Source organism: Salvia miltiorrhiza, chromosome 5 (assembly GCF_028751815.1).
Source record: "Salvia miltiorrhiza cultivar Shanhuang (shh) chromosome 5, IMPLAD_Smil_shh, whole genome shotgun sequence".
Taxonomy (NCBI): Eukaryota; Viridiplantae; Streptophyta; class Magnoliopsida; order Lamiales; family Lamiaceae; genus Salvia; species Salvia miltiorrhiza.
Genome location: NC_080391.1, coordinates 32,557,558 through 32,577,583, shown reverse-complemented (window position 1 = coordinate 32,577,583; position 20,026 = coordinate 32,557,558). Strand labels below are relative to the sequence as shown.

Below are 20,026 nucleotides of genomic sequence, written 5' to 3'. Positions count from 1 at the left end.
TTTGTTCCTTGTGAACCGAAGAAATTCTTTGAAAACACAAATTTGAACAACAAAGTTTGTAGAGAAATTCAAGAACAAATGCACACTTGATTTTACGTGGTTCGATTTCTCGATCTACATCCACGGGTAGGTCAACATGTTCTCTTTATTAATGTGAACAAATGAGGAAACAATACACTTTACAATCACACTCAAACAAGAAATGAAACAACTCTCAAAACACAGCAAGAACTCTCTCTCAAAACTCTCGACTAGCTACTGTTTCTCTCTTCTTGCTCGACAACTAACAACAGTGATCAAAGAAGAAAATACACCTATATAAAGACGGTAGATCAAGCTAAGAAAACCGATAAAAAACTGTTCCAAAAGCTAACTTGAAGACTAAGCTATTTAGCTGCAAAAACCGTTGCAGCAGAGTGTTTCTTCAAAAGCAAAATAACAGATTTTATATGAATCTTGTATTTTAATCCCTCCAGTTTCTATATTTGCAAAATACTCCCTCGATCGGTTGCAGGGCCCTGACATTCTGGGGGCCCTAGGCAAAAGGGAAAAAAAGGCCCCCTAGAAAATAAAGCTTCATAATTTTATAGCAAATTTGAGATAGCTGCATATATAACTAACATTATTATAAAGTGCAATAAATCATAAATTAATGATCAAATAATTATAGAAATAAAGTAGATTTTTAATATTTTGGGAACAAAATTATCAATAACCTCTTCAAGAATACCCCATGTTTAAAGTATAAAATTGCTAATACATTTAACCTTTTTTGAGATATAGTAGAATGCAATATATACTACTATAATTTTATTGATTTTAATTTTAAAAAACTTCTTTCTACTAAAGTTACAATAACCAGTATAGTCTTTTTTTAGGGGACAATAACCACATTATAATGAACAATATTCTATATGCAATAAAAATGTTAAAAAAATAATCTAAAATTTTTAATAGGATTAATATTAGTGGACCTTGCCCCATTGGCCCTATGCAAGGGCCGGCCCTGATCAGTTGCATGCATGGACAAAACCTAACATTACTAAAATAATTGACTTAGCAATCCAAATTTCATCATCCTCTAGCCGGCATTTACGGTGGCTCAAATAGCACTAATTAACAATATTTTAATCTGGGGACACCAAACGGTGCGACTTCCAGTGTGTGAACAGTGAGGTCTCGGATTCAAACCCCACTGCTCCCCCTCCCCAACTCCCCAAAATAAAATAAAAATAAAAAACAATATTTTAATCAAATCTAATGGCTTGATACTGTTTGACGAGATTTTCGATTTAAGATAAAAGAAGAAAAAAAAAAAAACTTTTGGCCCATATAGTTTGAAATTGTTCCATCAGCCCAGTTTAAAAAATAGGGCCCATTTATTTCCCCCTATTTTTTTTTTACTTTTTTTTTTCCCAGTAATGCTTGGATCAAAACAAATTTGGCAGCAACAACGAAGCTAATTTGATTCGAAGTCGTAAATTCAATTTTCCTCTTGAAGCTAATCTAGTTTGACGACTTAGAGCCTTTTTCTTTTTCAATTGGCGAGTCCTTTTTTTTGGATGAATATTCTTGGCTGTATCATCAATACTAACAGGAGAAGGTCTGAAACTTATTTAATGTTTTTGCGTAGCAGGAGAAGGAGGCTGAGAGGGCTTCTTCACTTGGGCCGTAGACTCTACAACTTCATCTAATTCAAGTAATTTTGAATCTGACACATACTCATCATGTATCCCTGCTGCATAAATGAATCTCTCTCTCTCTTTTGTTGTTAAATAATGACTCATTCTCTTGGTTGTGCCTACTCCAAAGATGAACTGATTCATACATGTGATGTTAACGTGATTTATTTCATCTTCACTACATGATATCACCACCATTACTTAGAGTTTTTTTCTTTCGAAGCGAGAGTCATCGAGTCTTGACCAAGTCTCTCGCTCTTTTTTTTTTCGCAAATTATATGAGACTCCGCTCAAAAAAAATCCGTTCAAAATTCGTCCGTTTCTTAAATAAATCGAGCTCGATAAAATTCTGGAATTGAACTCCAGCCTACATATGTGCATATGTTCAGCTGGAAAGCTCTCAAACATGTTCGGCTCGCAAATATGTTTGTGAATAGGTTTGTGAATTTCATTACATAATAATTTTGCTTATTTCATTTGTTAAATAATAAAAATAATACTCATAATTAAAAAATACTAAGTTATTACTAACTTGTATGACGAATTATCTATGAGATAAAAATAAATTATAAGTTATAACTCATAAATAAATTTTAATATATATATAGAGGTGCACTCCAATAAGACCATTATTTTTCGTGAGACACTGAGACCCTTATTTTTCAACGAATAAGACATATACACTGATGAACAAGGCAGTATATACTGATGAATAACGAAATTTAAAAAATTGGTAATGAATAAGACATATTTACTGATGAACAAGCTAGGTAGTATATACCGATGAATAATAAAATTTAAAATATTTCACTCCCTACAGGATTCGAACCTTGAGAAAAAAAATTCGCCCAGAGATATAATATGAATTATTTTCACTAAAATAAAATAAATGCATAAGATCGTGTCTAATTAAGATCTCACTAAAAATAGAGAATCTCATTGGAGCGCTTCCCTATATATATTTTTAAATTATTTTCAACTCTTAAATCATGAAGATCAATAATATACGCATTACTTGGGTGGGGTTTTTCCATTTAGAGCAAAGTTTTTACTCTTTCGAATTCGTCACTTTTTACAATGAATTAATAATGTTATTTACATAATTTATTACTATAATTTTATGGTCTGTAGTTACTATTTTTAAATGAAAATTTATGAGTGGAATGAAATCTTGCACCAAAGATAGAGAGTGAAATAAAAATTAGAAAAAGTTAATGTCCTCAAGTGGAAATTCAGAAAACCTCGGGGTCGGCAGTTGAGAATTCTCCATAACCGTCAGACGCTTAGCTTTGAGAAAAAGCTACACGCTACACCTACTCCAACGGCTTACTTTATAAGCTACTCGTCATCGCGCCGCAGTACTCACCATATATATATCTCTCTCTCTCTCTAAGCAACCGCAAAACCTTCCCCTCAAACCCTCACTTTCGCGGAAAATGGTTGCGCAACATCATCACGGTAACCTATCTTCTTTTTTCTCTGTCTTTTTTTCTGAAATTTATTTTGAGAAATAGAATTCCTTCTGCGTTTTGTTTTCTGTTAATTATGTTCTAAGCAAATTGGATGCGGTCGTGAGTTATGGTTGGAATCGTGCATTTTTGTATGGTTGCATGTGATCGGTAGATTGTGCACGGTTATTAAGCCGCCTTCATCATGTACTTCTTTTCTTAGTAATCCACCTCGGTAACCTACGTTTTTTTTTCTATATTTTATTTAGAAAAATAGAACTCATTCTGCATTTTGTGGTTTAGTGTTGAAATCGTGCAATTTTGTATGGTTGTATTGTATGTGATCGATTAAGCCTTATTCATTTTGCACTACGTTTATCAGTAAATCAAACATGAATCATATCATGTTTTTCAGAACATCACAAGTTAGAGATATCCATAGTAATGCGTCAAAAATCAACCTTCCTCCACCACATACTGTCATAATTTTTGCTGTTTAGAATTCATTGTTGTATTACCAGCTCCTGCGCATACGGATAGAAGCAATGTCAACCTTATGGGCGAAACATCAACTCAATTCCTAGTTCTTGTCTGTTCATTAAATACAACTGCAACTCCTTCTGGTGGTCAGCATGTCCTGAAAAGAAAGCTCATACTAAGGAATATTTTCGGCCTTAGAAAAAAAGAAAAGAAAATAAGAGAAACCTCTTGCAGTCTGATGGAGCATGGCTATCAAGAAATAAATATCAAATATTGATGAAACGTTCTTCAATTCTCTTTTTGTACAAGTAGTGATTTTGAATCTGCCTTTTTCTGGAATGCAGGCTTCTCTGTCTCAACAAAACCTTGGAGCATTACTGGAACAGAATGTCAAGGACGTAGAGAAGCACCGTATTCTGAGACACCAGAAGTCAATAGTGGGATCTCCGCTGGAATGATCAAATCGATATCAGCAATGCCTCATTACAAAGACAGAAGTCATGAAGAGTTGAGGTTAGAGGAATCTAGACTACTCAAGGGTAAGATGTCTTTCTATGCTTATATTTTCAGTGAAGTGCATATTTATTTGGAAAATCCATGTTGACTTGAAATACTTTATTTCTCTTGCAGGATATAGTTTTCCTAGCCAGAGTGCATTTCAACAATCAAGCCCTCTTTTTGGTCCTCTTACATCGCTAGTGCCGTCAAGTGAACCCTCTTTTCGAGCAACTGCTACTCTTGTATCAGATGCATCTGTCAAACCAACAATTGGCACAGGTTTTGGTTATTTTCCATTTGGTGGTTCAACTGGTGATGGATTTGTTGGTCGAGATCTAACAAATTCTGCTTTTGGAACATCTAGCACCAAGATGTTTAGTCCCACAAACAACTCGAGACCTACAAGCTCAGCATTCGGTGTATCCAGTGCCAGCAGTAGTTTCGGAATTACATCAACACCTGGTTTCTTGTCTGGGACTTCAAACAAACCTGTGTCAACCACTTCCGTGTTTAGCTCTGGTTCAACTTCTGCTTCTAGAAGCAATAGCATATTTGGAATTCAGACTTCTCCCGGTGAGTATATCAACATTGTATCTTATCAAAAGGATGTCATATCTATTCAAATTTTAGTGTTCCAATTAGACAAGACAGGCATTATACTTGATTTATTTCTTGCTGCAGGATCCCAGAGCACAACTTCAACTAAGTATCAAGGAAGTAGACCAGGATTTTCTGCAACAGTTGAAAGAGAAAATAATAGAGATGTTGTTGGGAATATGCAGTCCATATCTGCAATGCCATTTCACAAAGATAAAAGTCATGAAGAGTTGAGGTCAGAGGATTATGGACTATGTAATGCATGTTATAAAGGTAATCATTTAAGTTTGACTTGTGCTGCATATGTAGTATCTCTCTTCTTTATATTTCCTAATAGATACTGATCTATTTGTTTCTCCCTCCCTTTTTGACTAGGAGGACAAACACTTTGGGGTGCTCCATTTTCTAGATCATCTTGCTTAAAGACATCTGATACTCCATCAAATATCTTCAGTTTTGCACCATTATCCAACCAGTCTTCGGTCCCTTCTCCCTTTCAAATGTTCAAATCCACTTTATCCAAACTTGAGAGAGAAAACAGTATACTTCCGAGCACCACAATCTCCACAGCTCCAACACTTTCTCCATCTGTGAATCCCTTTAGTTACACTAATGTGTATCACTCACAACCACAAGCCTTTACCCCTGCTGCAGCTCCTTTTGTGCCTTCATTTACCCCAACTCTGAATCCACCTTCGTTACTCCCTTCTACGGAGCCAATGGTTAAAAGTAGTTATCAATTCCCCAATGTGTCAACAACATTCACTAATGTATATGCACCATTGTCCAAGCAGTTCCCTGACCATTCTCTGTTTCAACCGTTAAAATCCTATTTCTCTGAACCTGCTACAGCTTCTTTGGGGGCTACATTGACCTCAAACCTGAATCCACCTTCCTTAATCCCTTTTACTGAGCCAATGCTTAAGAATAATTGTGAATGCACCAAAGTAGCAACGACATTCACTAGTTCATCTGTTGGAACATTTTCCTTCACAAAACCTTCTGTTTTCGTCTCACCATTCATACAGTTTACCCCAACAACATCATCAGATCCTTGGTCTCCTATCAAGAATGCATCACAGCCTCAACAAACTGCTGAAAAACTGGGACCCCTTTCAACTAATGACCTGAATACACCATCTCAAGGTAAGTGAACTTCATCATTTTCTTCATCTGTAATGACATAAACTTCAGCCGTGCAAAACATAATTTATTTATTTTTCTTTCCATTTCGAAGCTTCAAGTGGCCTGACAACAGTGACACAATTTACCAGTCAAAACATCAATGGACAACAGTAAGCTTGATTGACTTATTCACTCTAGCTTTCAGTTTTTTATTTATTCTTATAATCTTGTAAGGAGCAAAGCATGACATTAAGAGAAAGACAGGAAATAAAAGAAGTACCAGCGAGAAGAAATTTATCTGATTGGGTTTGATATTAATCAAATATTACACTAGAAAATGTAAGCTAATGCTCATATGCCCTTTTAGAATTATATCATTTCATTGTCATAGTCTGTAAGAAACACCAAGGATATGTTACTTAATCCAATATATCTGTTCTAGTCCCTATCTATCTCTTAAGAAAGACAGAAAAGAAATAGTCATACTCACTCAGTCTAGTTCTTCTAACTAGAAAATGAAACATGTAAATCCAGTTTTAGTCTGAAGATAATATGATATTTCGTTTCCCGGATCTCCTAGCTTTGGACTTGTAAAATTTTGCACTAACTGAAGAAACTATACATGATGATAATTATTCTTCCCTGTAGCATGGAAGCAGTATGTTGATGTTCTTTATTTGTTAGTTTAGAAAGAAAAAGAATTTTAAAGATGGTAGATATTCCATGTGAATGGTGAGAAGATGGCAAGTAATGTACCAGTTACCTATGCAAACTACTAAAATTTCTGTTAATACTCAATATGCCTTTTGAAGAGGTGTCTTTAATTTTCGCTTGATGTTCCTGATTGGTTTTTATCTATCATAATTTTATTCTTTGGTGTTGATAGGTACATTGCATCAAGCAATTCAAGCATGCAGTCATCACTTGTGGTGAATCCTTTTGCAACAAGATTTCCAATTAATCAACCCAATGCAGATACGTCAGGACTTCATGGAATACGTAGCTTACCAGTAAGTCATATCTTTTCAGACTCCTAAAGTAACAGTTTGTCAACCGCCAACCCAAAAATGGAAAGAAGAAAGGAAACATATTTGATCATGAATTCAGCAAAAGGGAATGGACTATGTATGGCACACAAATCTTAGTTATTCATCAAATGCAATTTGAATCTCTTAAAGATGGCTTGTATGCAACACACGCATGAGACCCATACAATTTTGGGATACACTTTGTCCGGTCATTTATATTAGTGTAGCTTCAGTAGTTAAAATAATTGTTATTTATGATGGTAATATATATTTGCATTTCAATAACGTTGCAAGAGTCAAACAGAAATTAGAACTTTTATTCACCATAAGAAACCTGATATTGCTTTAAAAGAAAAATGCTGTCACACTCAGCACTGAAAGGATTCTTCAGCCATTAAGAACTGGATCAGAGTATTTAAATTTTTTTGTTAGTCACTTGATCAGATAATGTTTTAGTTTTTTTTTTCTAACTTTTCATGTGTTGTCTTTTTCATATTGAAATTTGGACTGTTACCAATTTTCACCTTTTTATTTCATGAATGCAGGTCTCAAACAATCTTTCATCAAATAGAAGAACATCCTTATTGAGAATCCGGCATGTGTCCTCCAAATACCCTGGATTGCCTACTCAGAAGACTAATGGTAGGAGCAGTGAGACTAAGGTGAGTCCCAATTTTCTCATTTTAGATGCTCAAACTATTGTACTCTGTCAAGAACAAAAAGACTTAATTATATATCATGATTCTTGACAATTGCAGGTTCCATTTTTCGTTGATGATGTTGATAAACTTGGTCCAGTGGACCCTTTCCTGCCACGGGAGAACCCCAGGGCTTGGGTCAATATCTCCTCGTTATCTCTCCGTTCACCTTGCCACAGTAAGCCTTCAACCTTACTATCTTAGTTCATGATGTTCACTACTTTGTCTTGCTTGAAAGGAACTTGACCTGCTAGGTGGAGATAGTATTTTTTCAGTTACTGAGATAGGTAATGTGGTGAGTTTTTGCTCTTTGTTGGTGCTCTCTATCAGTTACTAGAACTGTGACGTTTGTGCAAGAAATCATAACATAAGTGCTTAGGTTGCTCATCGAAATATTTACAAGAACTCAAAAGTCAGACTTTTGATCATCAGCCATCTGCATTGAAGCATGCACTGGCCTAGTAGTTAGAATAGAATTACTCTCTTATATTTTTATTATTTTCTCTCTCTCTCTCTCTCTCTCTTTTAATTTGTTATCTTTTCGTTTTAGAGTATATTGTAGTTATTGGTTTGACATGATAGATTTTCTGCCTTCATTTCTTCACAACACCATTGGGATGGATAGTGCAAATTTCATCTGTATATATCTTATTCTTGTAGGGAGTCAGAACGTACCCCGTCAAGCTTCCTGATGTTCTGATAGTTCTCTTAGGAAAAAATTATCTGTAAAGGATTTTGTTCTCCGCCACGAAGATCGTATTGAAAATCTTAAAGATGACTAATCAACTGGAGAGGGGATAGAATTGGTTTTCAATTTATAACATAAAATCTCAAAATTTGTAGTTTATGAAATTATATGGCCATTATTGCATGTTTTTGGGAGTCATGTTAAAACCATTGGAAATACATATCTATGGGATCCCTGATGAATTTTTTGTCCCATTTCTTTTTCTAATAAGGACAAAAAGTGTTTCAATTAAGTTTATATGCTAATATTTACAAAGAAAGGCATTTCCCATAATGTGATTATTGTGTGAGCTATATACATTGGTTATAGGAATTGTGTCTACTCTATGTCCAAGACAATTCTTCATTTCCCATTATGTATAGTGGTAGAGTGATTCTCATTAGCAATGCCTATTGTTTATGTCTTGTTATCTTCTACTTCCAAGTATCAAAGATTCCGAAATGCGTAAGTTGCAGGCAAAGGTGCTGAAAGGTTGAGTGGAGATATGTCTACCCTATTGAACCAACATGAACATGAAGTCGCCGAAATAACTGAGGCTGATGTTGCAACACTACTGCCTAAGCTTCCTGATGGGGAGGAATATTACACTGAACCTTCACTGTGCAAGCTGGCAGCAAAGGAAATGGCAGAAGCAGGATTCTGCAAGCATGTGAAGGACTTTGTTGTGGGAAGGCAAGGTTATGGAAACATCAAGTTTCTTGGGGAAACAGATATCTGCCATCTTGATATCGAGTCCACCGTGCAATTCAAGAATCGCCAAGTAGTTGTTTATCCGGACGAGACAAAGAAGCCGCGAGTCGGGCAACAGCTTAACAAGGCAGCTGAGCTCACTCTACTCAATGTTAAATGCAGCAACAAAAACACGGGGGAGCTGTATGTTGAAGGCCATCAAGTTGAGAAGTACAAAGAGATTTTGATCAAAAGGACTCAAGAGCAAGGAGCTGAGTTTGTTTCCTATGATCCAGTTGAAGGGGAATGGAAATTTAGGGTTCAACACTTTTAGCTATATTTGGTTAAGGGGTTTTCCAACTGTCCTTGCTTTTTTCTACTAGTAAGACTTGTTCATATTCCATTATAACTTTGTTTTGTAAATATTCTTAATTCTTATTCATCTATGAGGCTAGAAAAGTATATAATCAATCATCATCCTGTTATTAGGATAACGTTATTCATAAATACTCCTTTCAAATAAATTTGCTTGACATGATTTATGAGACAGAAGATCCAACTATTACTTTTTGAATGTATAAACTAATACTTTTAAGGGGAAGTTTAGTTTGAAGGCATTTTGTATTTCTGTTCCCCATAGTATTAAAATGGCATCATAGAAACTTATGAGAAAGAGAGAAGACATCAACAAGTATGAACAAACAGAGAAGCCAAATAATCCTGAGTTTGATCCTTGTTGGTGGAGGAGGTATGAATCCATGGTCCATCCATTGACACACCTCTTTGTTCCCTGCTATCATCAGACACACCATTCTGGCTATCCTCCCTGAACGCTTTCAATCTCACACCCTCGTGCATTCCACCGCACTTCACAAGTGGCGCTTGAACTGGGATTTTGCCTTGGAGCATGCTCACCACTGAGCTCATGGAAGGTCTCAGAGTCGGGGAGGGGTTGGCGCACAGCAGAGCCAAGTTTAGCATCCGCAATGCCTCTTCTTCCGAGTACTCCAACCCAAGACTTGGATCCACAAGCTCCACAAGACTTCCTTGCTCTTGTAGCACGTACGCCTTTACGTTTCAATTTAATTTAAACAAGATTAGGAGACTAGAATGTTTTTTCTTGAGCAAATATGGACTGCATGAAACAAGTTTACCCAATCAAGAAGGTACACAAACTCCTCTTTTGGCCTGTAACTAGTGTTGCTTTTGCCACTGACAATTTCCAGCGCCACGATTCCAAAGCTGTAAACGTCTGCTTTGTCCGTCAGATAGCCCCTCATCGCATACTCAGGTGCCATATATCCTCTGGAAATTCAAAGAAAGTCGAATTTAGTAAACTCCAGACTCCCTATAACTAGCAGATATGTCAAACATTATTCCACAACTATCATGCACATAATTAACACTTCATATCGTCTTCTTTAATTTAGGCAAACATTAATCATGGCACAGTAATCCAAGAAGCCTCGCTTTTCTTTCACAGACCTGTATGTGCATGAATGGAATTAGTGATATCACTGAAATAAGCTTACACAGTTCCAGCGACGCGTGTGCTAATATGAGTTTTCCCCTCTTCATCAAGCTTTGCCAACCCAAAATCGGATATCTTAGCATTTAAATCCTTATCCAGAAGAACATTAGTTGCCTTTATGTCTCTATGGATGATTTTCAGCCTCGATTCTTCGTGGAGATATGCAAGCCCCCTTGCAATTCCTAAACATATCCTTTTTCTTGTTGACCAGTCGAGGTTCAATCTTTGTCCCTGACGACCTAAATGAAGAATTGAACAGTTATATATAAAGAACAGCACAAGTATACGAAGAATAAGCAATAGGAAACATATTTACCAAAGAGTGCTCGAGCAAGACAGTTGTTCTCTAGATATTCATAGATCAGTAGCAATTGGTTTGCTTCTATGCAACAGCCAAAGAGCCTGACAAGGTTGGGATGTTTTAGGGCAGATATCATGCCGATTTCATTCACAAATTCACGATTTCCTTGTCTTGACTTAGACGAGAGCTGCTTAACTGCAATTGCTGTTCCATCGGACAGGATACCCTGAAACAGGAAAAGTTATGTCTGTGAGAATCATCTCAAGTGAAAAGCACTTGTTTTTTCTTCATTATTAAAAATATGTATTCAAAAGTCGGAAGGAACAAAGCAATGTGTTTACTTACCTTGTAGACAGGCCCAAATCCTCCCTCACCAATCTTGTTAGCATTATCAAAGTTATTTGTAGCAGCTTTAATCTGTCTTAAAGTAAAGTATCCAGTTTGCAGATCAAGCCCTCGAAGTTCTGTATCAAGAAGATACTAAAACATTTAAGCGATGATGAACTGTGAAAGAGAAATAATCTTATCTGAAGTTACTTACCTTTATCTTCGACTTCTTCTCTTCCAAGATACCCTCCGCACCGGAGAATATATAAAATCAACAGCACGACCACAACTGAAGAGATGACAATTCCACTAATGGTTCCGACAGACAGCTCCCCCGTACTAACATCAAAATCTGCAGAGAAAGAAAGCCAGTCTGATGATTATGTAGTCAAAAGGAATGTGGATCAGAAAGGATCTGAATACACGTACTAGGCATCACAGCAATTGCAGATATCAATGGTCCATATACACCTCTGTCAGGAATGGCCGTCGTCCCCTTTCCTGTCCAGTACAAGTGGATCTCCAAGGTGCTACCATCCACAAGAACGTCAAAATCTCTAAAGATACCTTTCCTAACACCCTTAGCTTCTTCCGCTATGTTAAAGTCTGTCAACACCACGTGCCCCTGCGAAGGAAAATTGATACATGAGATGTCATAGAAACTACATGGAGGCCAAGGATTCAACAAAAGCACGAGAATCAAGGATCCGACTTACTTGTATCGCCACATCAAATATCCTTCTTCCATTGCTGCTAAATTTGGAGTCATCAGAAAACATTATTTCAGCAAAATGGAGACGCACTTTATAGCTACCTCTGCGCAAGCAAAGTCCATAATACTTAAGTGAAGACGGGGAAAGACGAGCTGTTTCATATATTGTTGCATTCACTGATGACATTGGAGTATCATTTTGTGCGACGAATCTGCCTCTGTCATTTCCCATGTAAATCCCTGTGCTGCTATATCCCCATCTATCAGTGGATTCAAAGTGTGATGGACCTGCATCAATTGCATTATCTTCATATTCATTTCCTTCAAAGCTAACCCTTCCTCCTCCACAATTTATGAAAAGTGAGTAATCTGCAAATACAATGACCATGAGTAGGCAAACGATGGAAGCTAACTGTTAAGTAATTATAGTAGTCGAAACCCTTACACTTGGGGTTACTGGCACAAGGAAGGTCTCGTTGCAAACACCATAAGGTTCTACGAATGTTCATACTTCCGCATTAAGGGGGGAAAATATTTCTGAACAAAAGAACTACGGCATCCAATTGGGAATCAAGAGGAACTTACGAATTGTTAGATGCATTTGAATCACTTGCAACTAAATTTCTGCAAACATACAAGGTAGGTTAGTTGCTACTGTCAAGCTTCAAATCAATTATATAAAGGAAAACGTACACAGTGGAAAACTGCCGGCAGCTACTTGCAGAGGACACTGTGAAGTTGTTGTAAGATAGATCCCTGCAGTTAGTTAGTCATAAATTCCTACGACTCTTAAAAATTGTAAGAGACAGCAGCCAAGAAGTAAGCACAGAGAGCTTTTCTGGACTTGGCAATTTGCATGAAGAATGATCCAATCCATCTCATGAGAGCTAGCTACAACTGCTCCTTTAATTTCATACCACTGGCTTTGTCCTATTTTGGAATCACTATTTTATTTGGTATATGGTCAGAGAGTAGCCAATTAGACTTATTTTAGCTAGTGATGATGATGAAGGCAAACGTTTCCAGCAGAAGAATATGAAATTGTGATGTTATCAAGACATTTCTGGTTTTATTAATTTGTTAAAATTGCTATCAATGCAGAGAATAAGTCAATAATACCAATCAGAGTTTAGATTATTGTAGTTCCGCAAGCTGGAAAATAAGTCTCACATATTCTGTCTGCTATTCAAGATCCAACCAGGTATCTCTCCAGTCAGCAAGTTGTGAGACAAAAACCTATAAGGAAACATAAAATATCAACTCCTCAAAAAAAATAACAATAAGGCTGCGTTTACTTTGATGGATAAATTTATCATTGGAAAATGAAGGATAACAAAAATTTATGTTTTTAAATGTCTCATTTCTTTTCCAACATTTTACACAAAAGAGAAATTTACCATTTTTCCTTCCTTATTTTCACTTCAAATGGAGGGATAACATTATCCATCCTTGAAGTGAAAATAAGGAAGGGAAAATGGTGAACTTCTCTTTTGTGTCAAATTTGGAAAAGAAATGAGATATTTAAAGGCATAAATTTTTGTTATCCCTCATTTTTCAATGATAAATTTATCCATCAAAGTAAACGCACCCCAAGAGGAAAAACTATAACTTTTGTGTGGACGCTAGGAAACACTAATATCATTAAGAGAGAACAAAAAAGATACGAAATTTTAAAAAATTCGTGCAAGATAAGTACATGAATCTCAGTTTTTCTAGCACTTCAAGCTTGCCGGGGATTTCGCCATTCAGCATATTGAAACTGAGGTCACTGCATAAAAGTTATCAAAGACAAAATAAAGTTAAAGAGCAATATATTAATACTACCTCCGTCCACGAAAGAATTTCCTATTTTTCCTTTTCAAGGCGTCCACAAGAGAACTTCCTACCTATTTTTGAACTATACCTCACCACTTATAAATATCTTATTTACCCTTACTTTTCACCTTTTCACTACTCACAATACTAATTATAACACCTTTTCATCATTCCCAATACACTCAACAACCTTTTATCCACTTTTAATACACTCAACAACCTTTTTCTTAAAACCCGTATCACTCTTTCCTAGGAAGTTCTTTTGTAGACGGAGGAAGTATATATATATATATATTTTGTTCTAGAATTGCATGATCTCAAATTTAGGACTAATAAAAAGTCCCTCAGAGTACAAAGTTTATTAAAATTCGGAACCAAGTATGCTGGAATGGAAAAAAAAACGGATTATGCAGAATCAATTATTTTGAGACAAATATAAATTGATATGAGAGACACATATGAACAGTAGATATGCTTTTTCTCAAAATCCCGCATCACATTCACTTGAACATTACACATGAACAGTAAACTATGCATGACCAAGTCAAACAACTAATAGATGGTTGTATTCTGATCCAATAAGTAATTGTTATGTGGGAAAAAAAAAAAAAAAAAAAACTTACAGAGTGTCTAGTTGAGTCATGTCTCCTATGTATGCAGGAATTGTATCAGTAATTGAGCAATTTCTCAAAATCCTGCATCACATTGACTTGAACATTACGCTGCCGAAGAACTTATAAATAGAAAATATATTCATGATTATTCTAAATAACCCCTACACTCACAAATACTGCATGCCTCTCATCCTTCGCAAATTTGGGAAACTCATGGCTGTTCCTTCGACATCGGATATCCTCCTGGCAACAAAAATAAAACTGATTGAAAATGAACACATTTATTATACTCCATAATGAAATCACACATCAAACAAAATTTGGCTATTTTCTTTATTTCCCTTTATCTAGTTGGAAAACTCAGATAAGAGGATATCTTGGCTTACAGATCTGTCAAGTGTTTCAACCGGGATATTGCTGCAGGAATAGGACCCTCCATTGATGTCCCTTGCATATCTCTACAAAAAGTTCAGTAAAGGTATGATGGTTTTTATCATGTCTAGATACCAAAAAGATCCAAGTGAAGAGTGATTGAAAGAGCAGTATAAACCAGACTCACAGTCTTGTAAGTTGGGCCCAGTTTCCAATAAAATCAGGTATTTTCCCTGACATTCTGCTCCCATCTATCCTACTGCAAAAACAACATCATATAGTCTAATCTTAGTACAATTTCCTGACCAACTATGATGCAATCCAAGTTCAGTATGTAAAGAAACCTAACATACGAAATCTAGACATCATCTTGACACGCAAAAGTGGCCATGCTCATGTTTTACTTTTAACCCATTGGACTCTCTTGGCCTTATCCTTGAACTAACCAATACCCAATTTTAGAAATTTCTAAGACTTTGTACTCAAATATAACTTACAAATCTCTCAAGTTCCTTAGATTGCCAAATGTTGCTGGTATGTTTCCACTGAAATTGTTCGCAGAAAGCAGGCTGCAGGAAATATGTCAGATATCATCAAACCAATGAAAGTCGTGATGTTTTTTCTACTGAGATTCTGTACCAGGTACAAATCATGTAATAGGACCTTCTGAAAAGAATTAGACATATATGCATGGCTACAAAGAATTGCTATTGAAATGGAGATAGATGAATATAGCCAGAGTTTGGTTGAGCAAAAATATAGAATATGAAAACATCCATGCTTAGACATGCCCCTTATCAACTATGATTGCATAAGCAAAGGGTTAGGAATTTCATGAGGGATAGAAGAGTTTTTTTCTCCTATAAAGCAAAATGACAATCTAATGTCATTAAATTCAGAGGAAAGGAATTTAAAGTTCCACTAATTGAGTTTTTGAGTTTTCAAGCCATCCAACTTAATATTGATGATAGATTTGTTGTTTCAATTATTCACTTACAATGTGAACTAGGGACATCGAACGAGAGATACTGCAACAGGTTAGTATAAAAAATGCAAACTAACTGGTTTTAAAGGGATAAAAGAAGATCTGAGACGCTCATTGTACAATACTACTCGGATGACATATTGAACCAGCACATACATACATAGGTACATAGATTGTAACTACCATATTAGCAAGTCAGCTTTAAACTTCTTGATGCTTTTATGAGGGTAAGATGAGATGGTTTGGCCACCTCAACAAAAAATAAACACACTATAAATGTTTTGGATTATGGAGCTGGAAATGAAAGTTTCTGCATTCTGCAATCTAATGACAGCAAAATAAAGAACACTGTCAATTACATCTGAACTATTAGACCTTATAATTAGATTTTTTATTTATTTACTTTTCAAGTTGTTAATTTTATTTTCCATTGTAATAATTCAAATGTCATGTAATAAATGCTTTTATTCAGAGGTTTCCTGCTTATATCAGTTACAAAAGTGTTCATTTTGACAGTTAAAAACAGAATTCTCTTGTTCCACCTAGCTAGTAATATGCAACGAGCAAAAAACATGAAACATTGACTATCATATTAATAAATTTGAAATCTTTGTCACCAGAATGTATTTGGATGCTTCATAACTATCGCATAGCAAACAGAAATCATGATCAGTAATCTTACAGCCTCTTCAAATTGCTCAAACTTCCAAGGTTCTCAGGTAGATTTCCTTCTAGCAGATTATCGTCCAAGACCCTAGAGTTCAGACAACGACAAATAATTGGCACCGAAACATTCTTCCAGAGATTAAATAATTTGCATTGCACTTACAGATCTTCTAGAGTGGTTATGTTTCCAATTTCAGCTGGGATTTTACCACTAATGTGGTTTCCAAGAAGGGACCTGTAATAAACAAACCATAGTATTGTGTCAAATTCCTAAACGGAAACCAGGCTATGGTTGTGGCTGGCACAACTTCTCGTGCAATTTCTGAAGGTATTAAAAGAGGAATAATAACTTACAACTTGATAAGTCGAAGTTGGCCAAATATCGTAGGAATTGATCCACTGAGGTAATTTAGAGTGAGATCTCTGGAATAGAGGAGTATAATCAGTCTTCCTTGTTTAGTAAAAAATTGCAATCACAGTACTAGGAGAGTAGGAGATATTTAGCTTACTCCAATCTGTATAACATAATAATCTATTGACACTGAACTCAGTTAAAAATCAAAACTTTATGTATCCTACAACTCAAAAGTTTTTTCTTTGAAATTGTGTAATTCTTCATCATCATCGTCAAATAGGATGCATTTCAAAACTCAGTTAATGCTTGGAGAATATCCATTAAAAGAACTGTAAAGAACAAATTTCATGGGAGAAAGAGAGAAAAAGAAGAATGGTACAGCATCAAATGTTGAAATTCAGATTCTACAGTCAGAGCAAATAACGATTAAAGGTAAAATGTAAAATGGCAGAGTTTAAAGTTCATCGGTATAAATGAATGGGCAATGTTATTAAGAGATGTCCCTTACAACTCTTGCAGATAAGTGAGATTCACAAACTCCTCAGGCAAAGTTCCAGTCAAGTTGAGACCCCTCAACTGCCTGCATGAGAGAAGAAGAAAATTATTTGCCTCCGTAACAAGATCGTAAAATTGTCTGGAAAACCAAGTCAATCAAGTGAAGTTATTGAGATTGCAATTTGTTATCTTGCAATTTTAAAGACATCCTTTTTTCTCTTTCACAACCTTCAAAGGCACAAATTGCTATTATTGTTGAAGAACATACAAGTATACAACAACAGCGCCACTTGCGTCATGCAGCATATGTATGACTAAGTCCGAAAGCATATCAAATGAGGCAGAACCATTAAATATAACAGCTGGAAATTTGATTCAGTATTTGCTTGCATTAGCTTCTTACAACATACAAGTAATGAGTATTATTATCTTCTCTATGCTTTCTCTCGTGTAAGTGAGTATTTAAAAGCTTAAACGATAACAAGAGCATACATGTGAGTTACATGGCATACGGTGCTACTATTAAAGGTACAGTCGCACACTAAACTGCTGTATACATTCTTAACCCCTTCATTGAAGTTAAATCCACCATAGCAAGAGCTTCCATTAATATAGTCCCAATAAGTGTTGTGTAGCTTTGAGGATATTATTTGAAGAGCTTCAACTGTAACCAAAAGCATAGATTAGAACCCAAAGTAGGGAAAACTTGTTAACAATTTCTAAGTATTACCTAGTTTCTTTTGAGAGTAGCAAACAATGCCCGGGAGAGGAAGATGACAAAATGAAGCAGTTAAATACTAATGGCTTATACCACATAATATTTTCTTTACACAATAGTAACATTTTCCCAGGAAAGTTGATAACTTGATAGGCAGCATTATATATATCAATCTCTCAGAATAAATGCTTTATTTTTTTTCATTTTTCCAATTCAATCATAGAATATTTGTCTTCTTCATTGGTGCTAGTGTGCTACACAAATAGCCACAATGACATGTGGAAATCAGTAAAATGGAGGACAAATATGATCTTCCAAGAAGAAAAGAATTTAATTCATACGTGGTGAATAAAAAACGATAATTTTGAACAATTCCAATAACTAATAAACACTTAGATTGTGGTGCAAGATCAAGGCAACTCTTTCAAGCTTTTCTTTGTCATCACACAATTTTGTATATGCTTAAGACAAATGTACCTTCATTTTCGGGCAGAAGTTGCGCGTCGGATATCAGAAGTAAGGTTGCAAACGCAGTTGCAAGAAGGATTTTGGCGACACAATTTTCCATTGTCCAAAAACAAGGTGACAAAGAAAAGCAAAAGACAAAACATGCATCAAATCGAAAAGTCAAGCCAACTTTAGATTTGCGCAAATCAGTTTAAACTTTAAAGCTATAACTCAAGCAAATTTTGGATTTGCATAATTACTTTAGAGACCGTTTACTTTAATATATCTAGTAATAGATTAAATTGGTGAAATATATAATTGGATATTTTGATATGGGAAAAGATAAATTTATATAATATATACATACATGATGATGCCCTTAAAATTTGAATCAAATTAGATGAATATTATTTTAAATCGACTCTGTTATTAATTAATTAAGATCATGACTGATTTGCCCCTATAATGTATTATCGGCTAAATTAATGGGTGTGGCAATTTTTTTTTGATTTGGAGGTGGTCTTGGGCCTTGGCCTCTTGGGTATATTCAGGTGTACCGTACAATCGAATTAATCCACACCCAAATTCTGACTCGCATCTTGATTTAAACTCGCAATTCGATTTAAATCGTGTAAATGACATTATTTGGTTATACAAATGACACTGTCTGTAATTGACACTATTATGTTATACAAATGACACTATAACATTATAAATGATACTGTGTATAATTGACACTATTCAAAAATATATATGATATTTTCTGTAATTGACACTATAAGATTGTAAATGACACTAATATTTTAAATGACACTATAACATTTTGAAATGTTACAGTGTCATTTATATAATCGAATAGTATCAATTATAGACAGTGTCAATTGTATAACCGAATAATATCATTTACACGATTTGAATTAGAATACGAGTTAAAATTTGGATGCAGATCAATCCAGTCTACCCTATCATACCCAAATATTTATATTTGATTTGTACCTTTTATGCACTATTAAATTAGGAAATAAATCATGGATTTGGATCTTAATAATTAAATCACTATTAATTATGCACTATTAAATCACTACAACTTTTACTAAATAATTAATGGCTTCACTACAATTTGTCATAGTGAAGCCAATTATATTTGTTCCTTTGTCATGCCAAAAAATAAAACGTTTCATTTCATTCTTTTTCTTTCAATTATTTCTTTCTTTCCTTTTATTTTTGTTGTTTCTTTCTTAAGCATAGAACGTCCATCCGTGCGATGCACAATGAATATTGAAATTAAATGATATGTTGAAATAATAAATAAATATTAAATAAAATTAAAATATAAATAAATAAAATGTTTTAACAATAAAATAAAATAAAGTAATCCACATTAATTACTCAATAAAATCTTGAATTTAAAACGTAGTATATTTCAACTTTGTATAAAGTATAATGATAATTATAGTTATTAAATAAATTTAAATTATTTGATAATAAAAATTGAAATTACACATTATTATTATCATCATCATTATTATTAATATTATTATTATTATTATTAAATATAGGGAACAGACGATTGAAAATGGAACCCTAGCCGCCACCTTCCATGAGCCCTCCGGTCAGGTCCCCTGGCGCTTCGCCGGACCGGTCAGGTCTTAACCTCCCCCCTATCTCTAACAACTTCGTCCGCTGTGATTCGGGAAACCGGCATGCCTTCCGAG

At 35.1% G+C, this 20,026-nt stretch overlaps 2 protein-coding genes across 6 annotated transcripts; one reads left to right on the top strand and one right to left on the bottom strand.

Annotated features, from left to right (window-relative positions):
- Positions 1-2,921: 2,921 nt before the first annotated feature.
- Positions 2,922-9,522, top strand: LOC130986873 (nuclear pore complex protein NUP98B-like). Of its 5 annotated transcripts, none has more exons than XM_057910400.1 (10): positions 2,922-3,140; positions 3,955-4,149; positions 4,241-4,681; positions 4,790-4,978; positions 5,081-5,851; positions 5,943-6,000; positions 6,717-6,840; positions 7,404-7,520; positions 7,617-7,734; positions 8,754-9,522. In XM_057910400.1, exons 1-10 carry the CDS (start codon positions 3,119-3,121, stop codon positions 9,305-9,307), a joined length of 2,589 nt encoding a protein of 862 aa, XP_057766383.1. In that variant the 5' UTR covers positions 2,922-3,118; the 3' UTR covers positions 9,308-9,522. The 5 variants fall into 5 exon arrangements, with proteins under 5 accessions (XP_057766383.1, XP_057766386.1, XP_057766385.1 ...); XM_057910403.1 differs by having other exon boundaries at positions 3,009-3,140; positions 4,241-4,627; XM_057910402.1 differs by having other exon boundaries at positions 3,009-3,140; positions 6,732-6,840.
- A 6-nt stretch (positions 9,523-9,528) lies between these two features.
- LOC130986872 (probable LRR receptor-like serine/threonine-protein kinase At1g53440) lies at positions 9,529-18,545 on the bottom strand. Its single transcript, XM_057910399.1, has 24 exons — positions 18,342-18,545; positions 17,639-17,810; positions 17,160-17,231; positions 16,651-16,719; positions 16,460-16,531; positions 16,313-16,384; positions 15,143-15,214; positions 14,833-14,904; positions 14,660-14,731; positions 14,445-14,516; positions 14,283-14,354; positions 13,541-13,612; positions 13,015-13,080; positions 12,538-12,600; positions 12,430-12,468; positions 12,290-12,339; positions 11,849-12,213; positions 11,562-11,757; positions 11,347-11,484; positions 11,151-11,269; positions 10,821-11,031; positions 10,506-10,743; positions 10,128-10,278; positions 9,529-10,041 (listed from the first exon to the last, which is right to left on the bottom strand). The coding sequence occupies exons 1-24, from the start codon at positions 18,430-18,432 to the stop codon at positions 9,658-9,660; spliced, it is 3,000 nt and encodes a 999-aa protein (XP_057766382.1). The 5' UTR covers positions 18,433-18,545; the 3' UTR covers positions 9,529-9,657.
- Between the last annotated feature and the right edge of the window lie 1,481 nt (positions 18,546-20,026).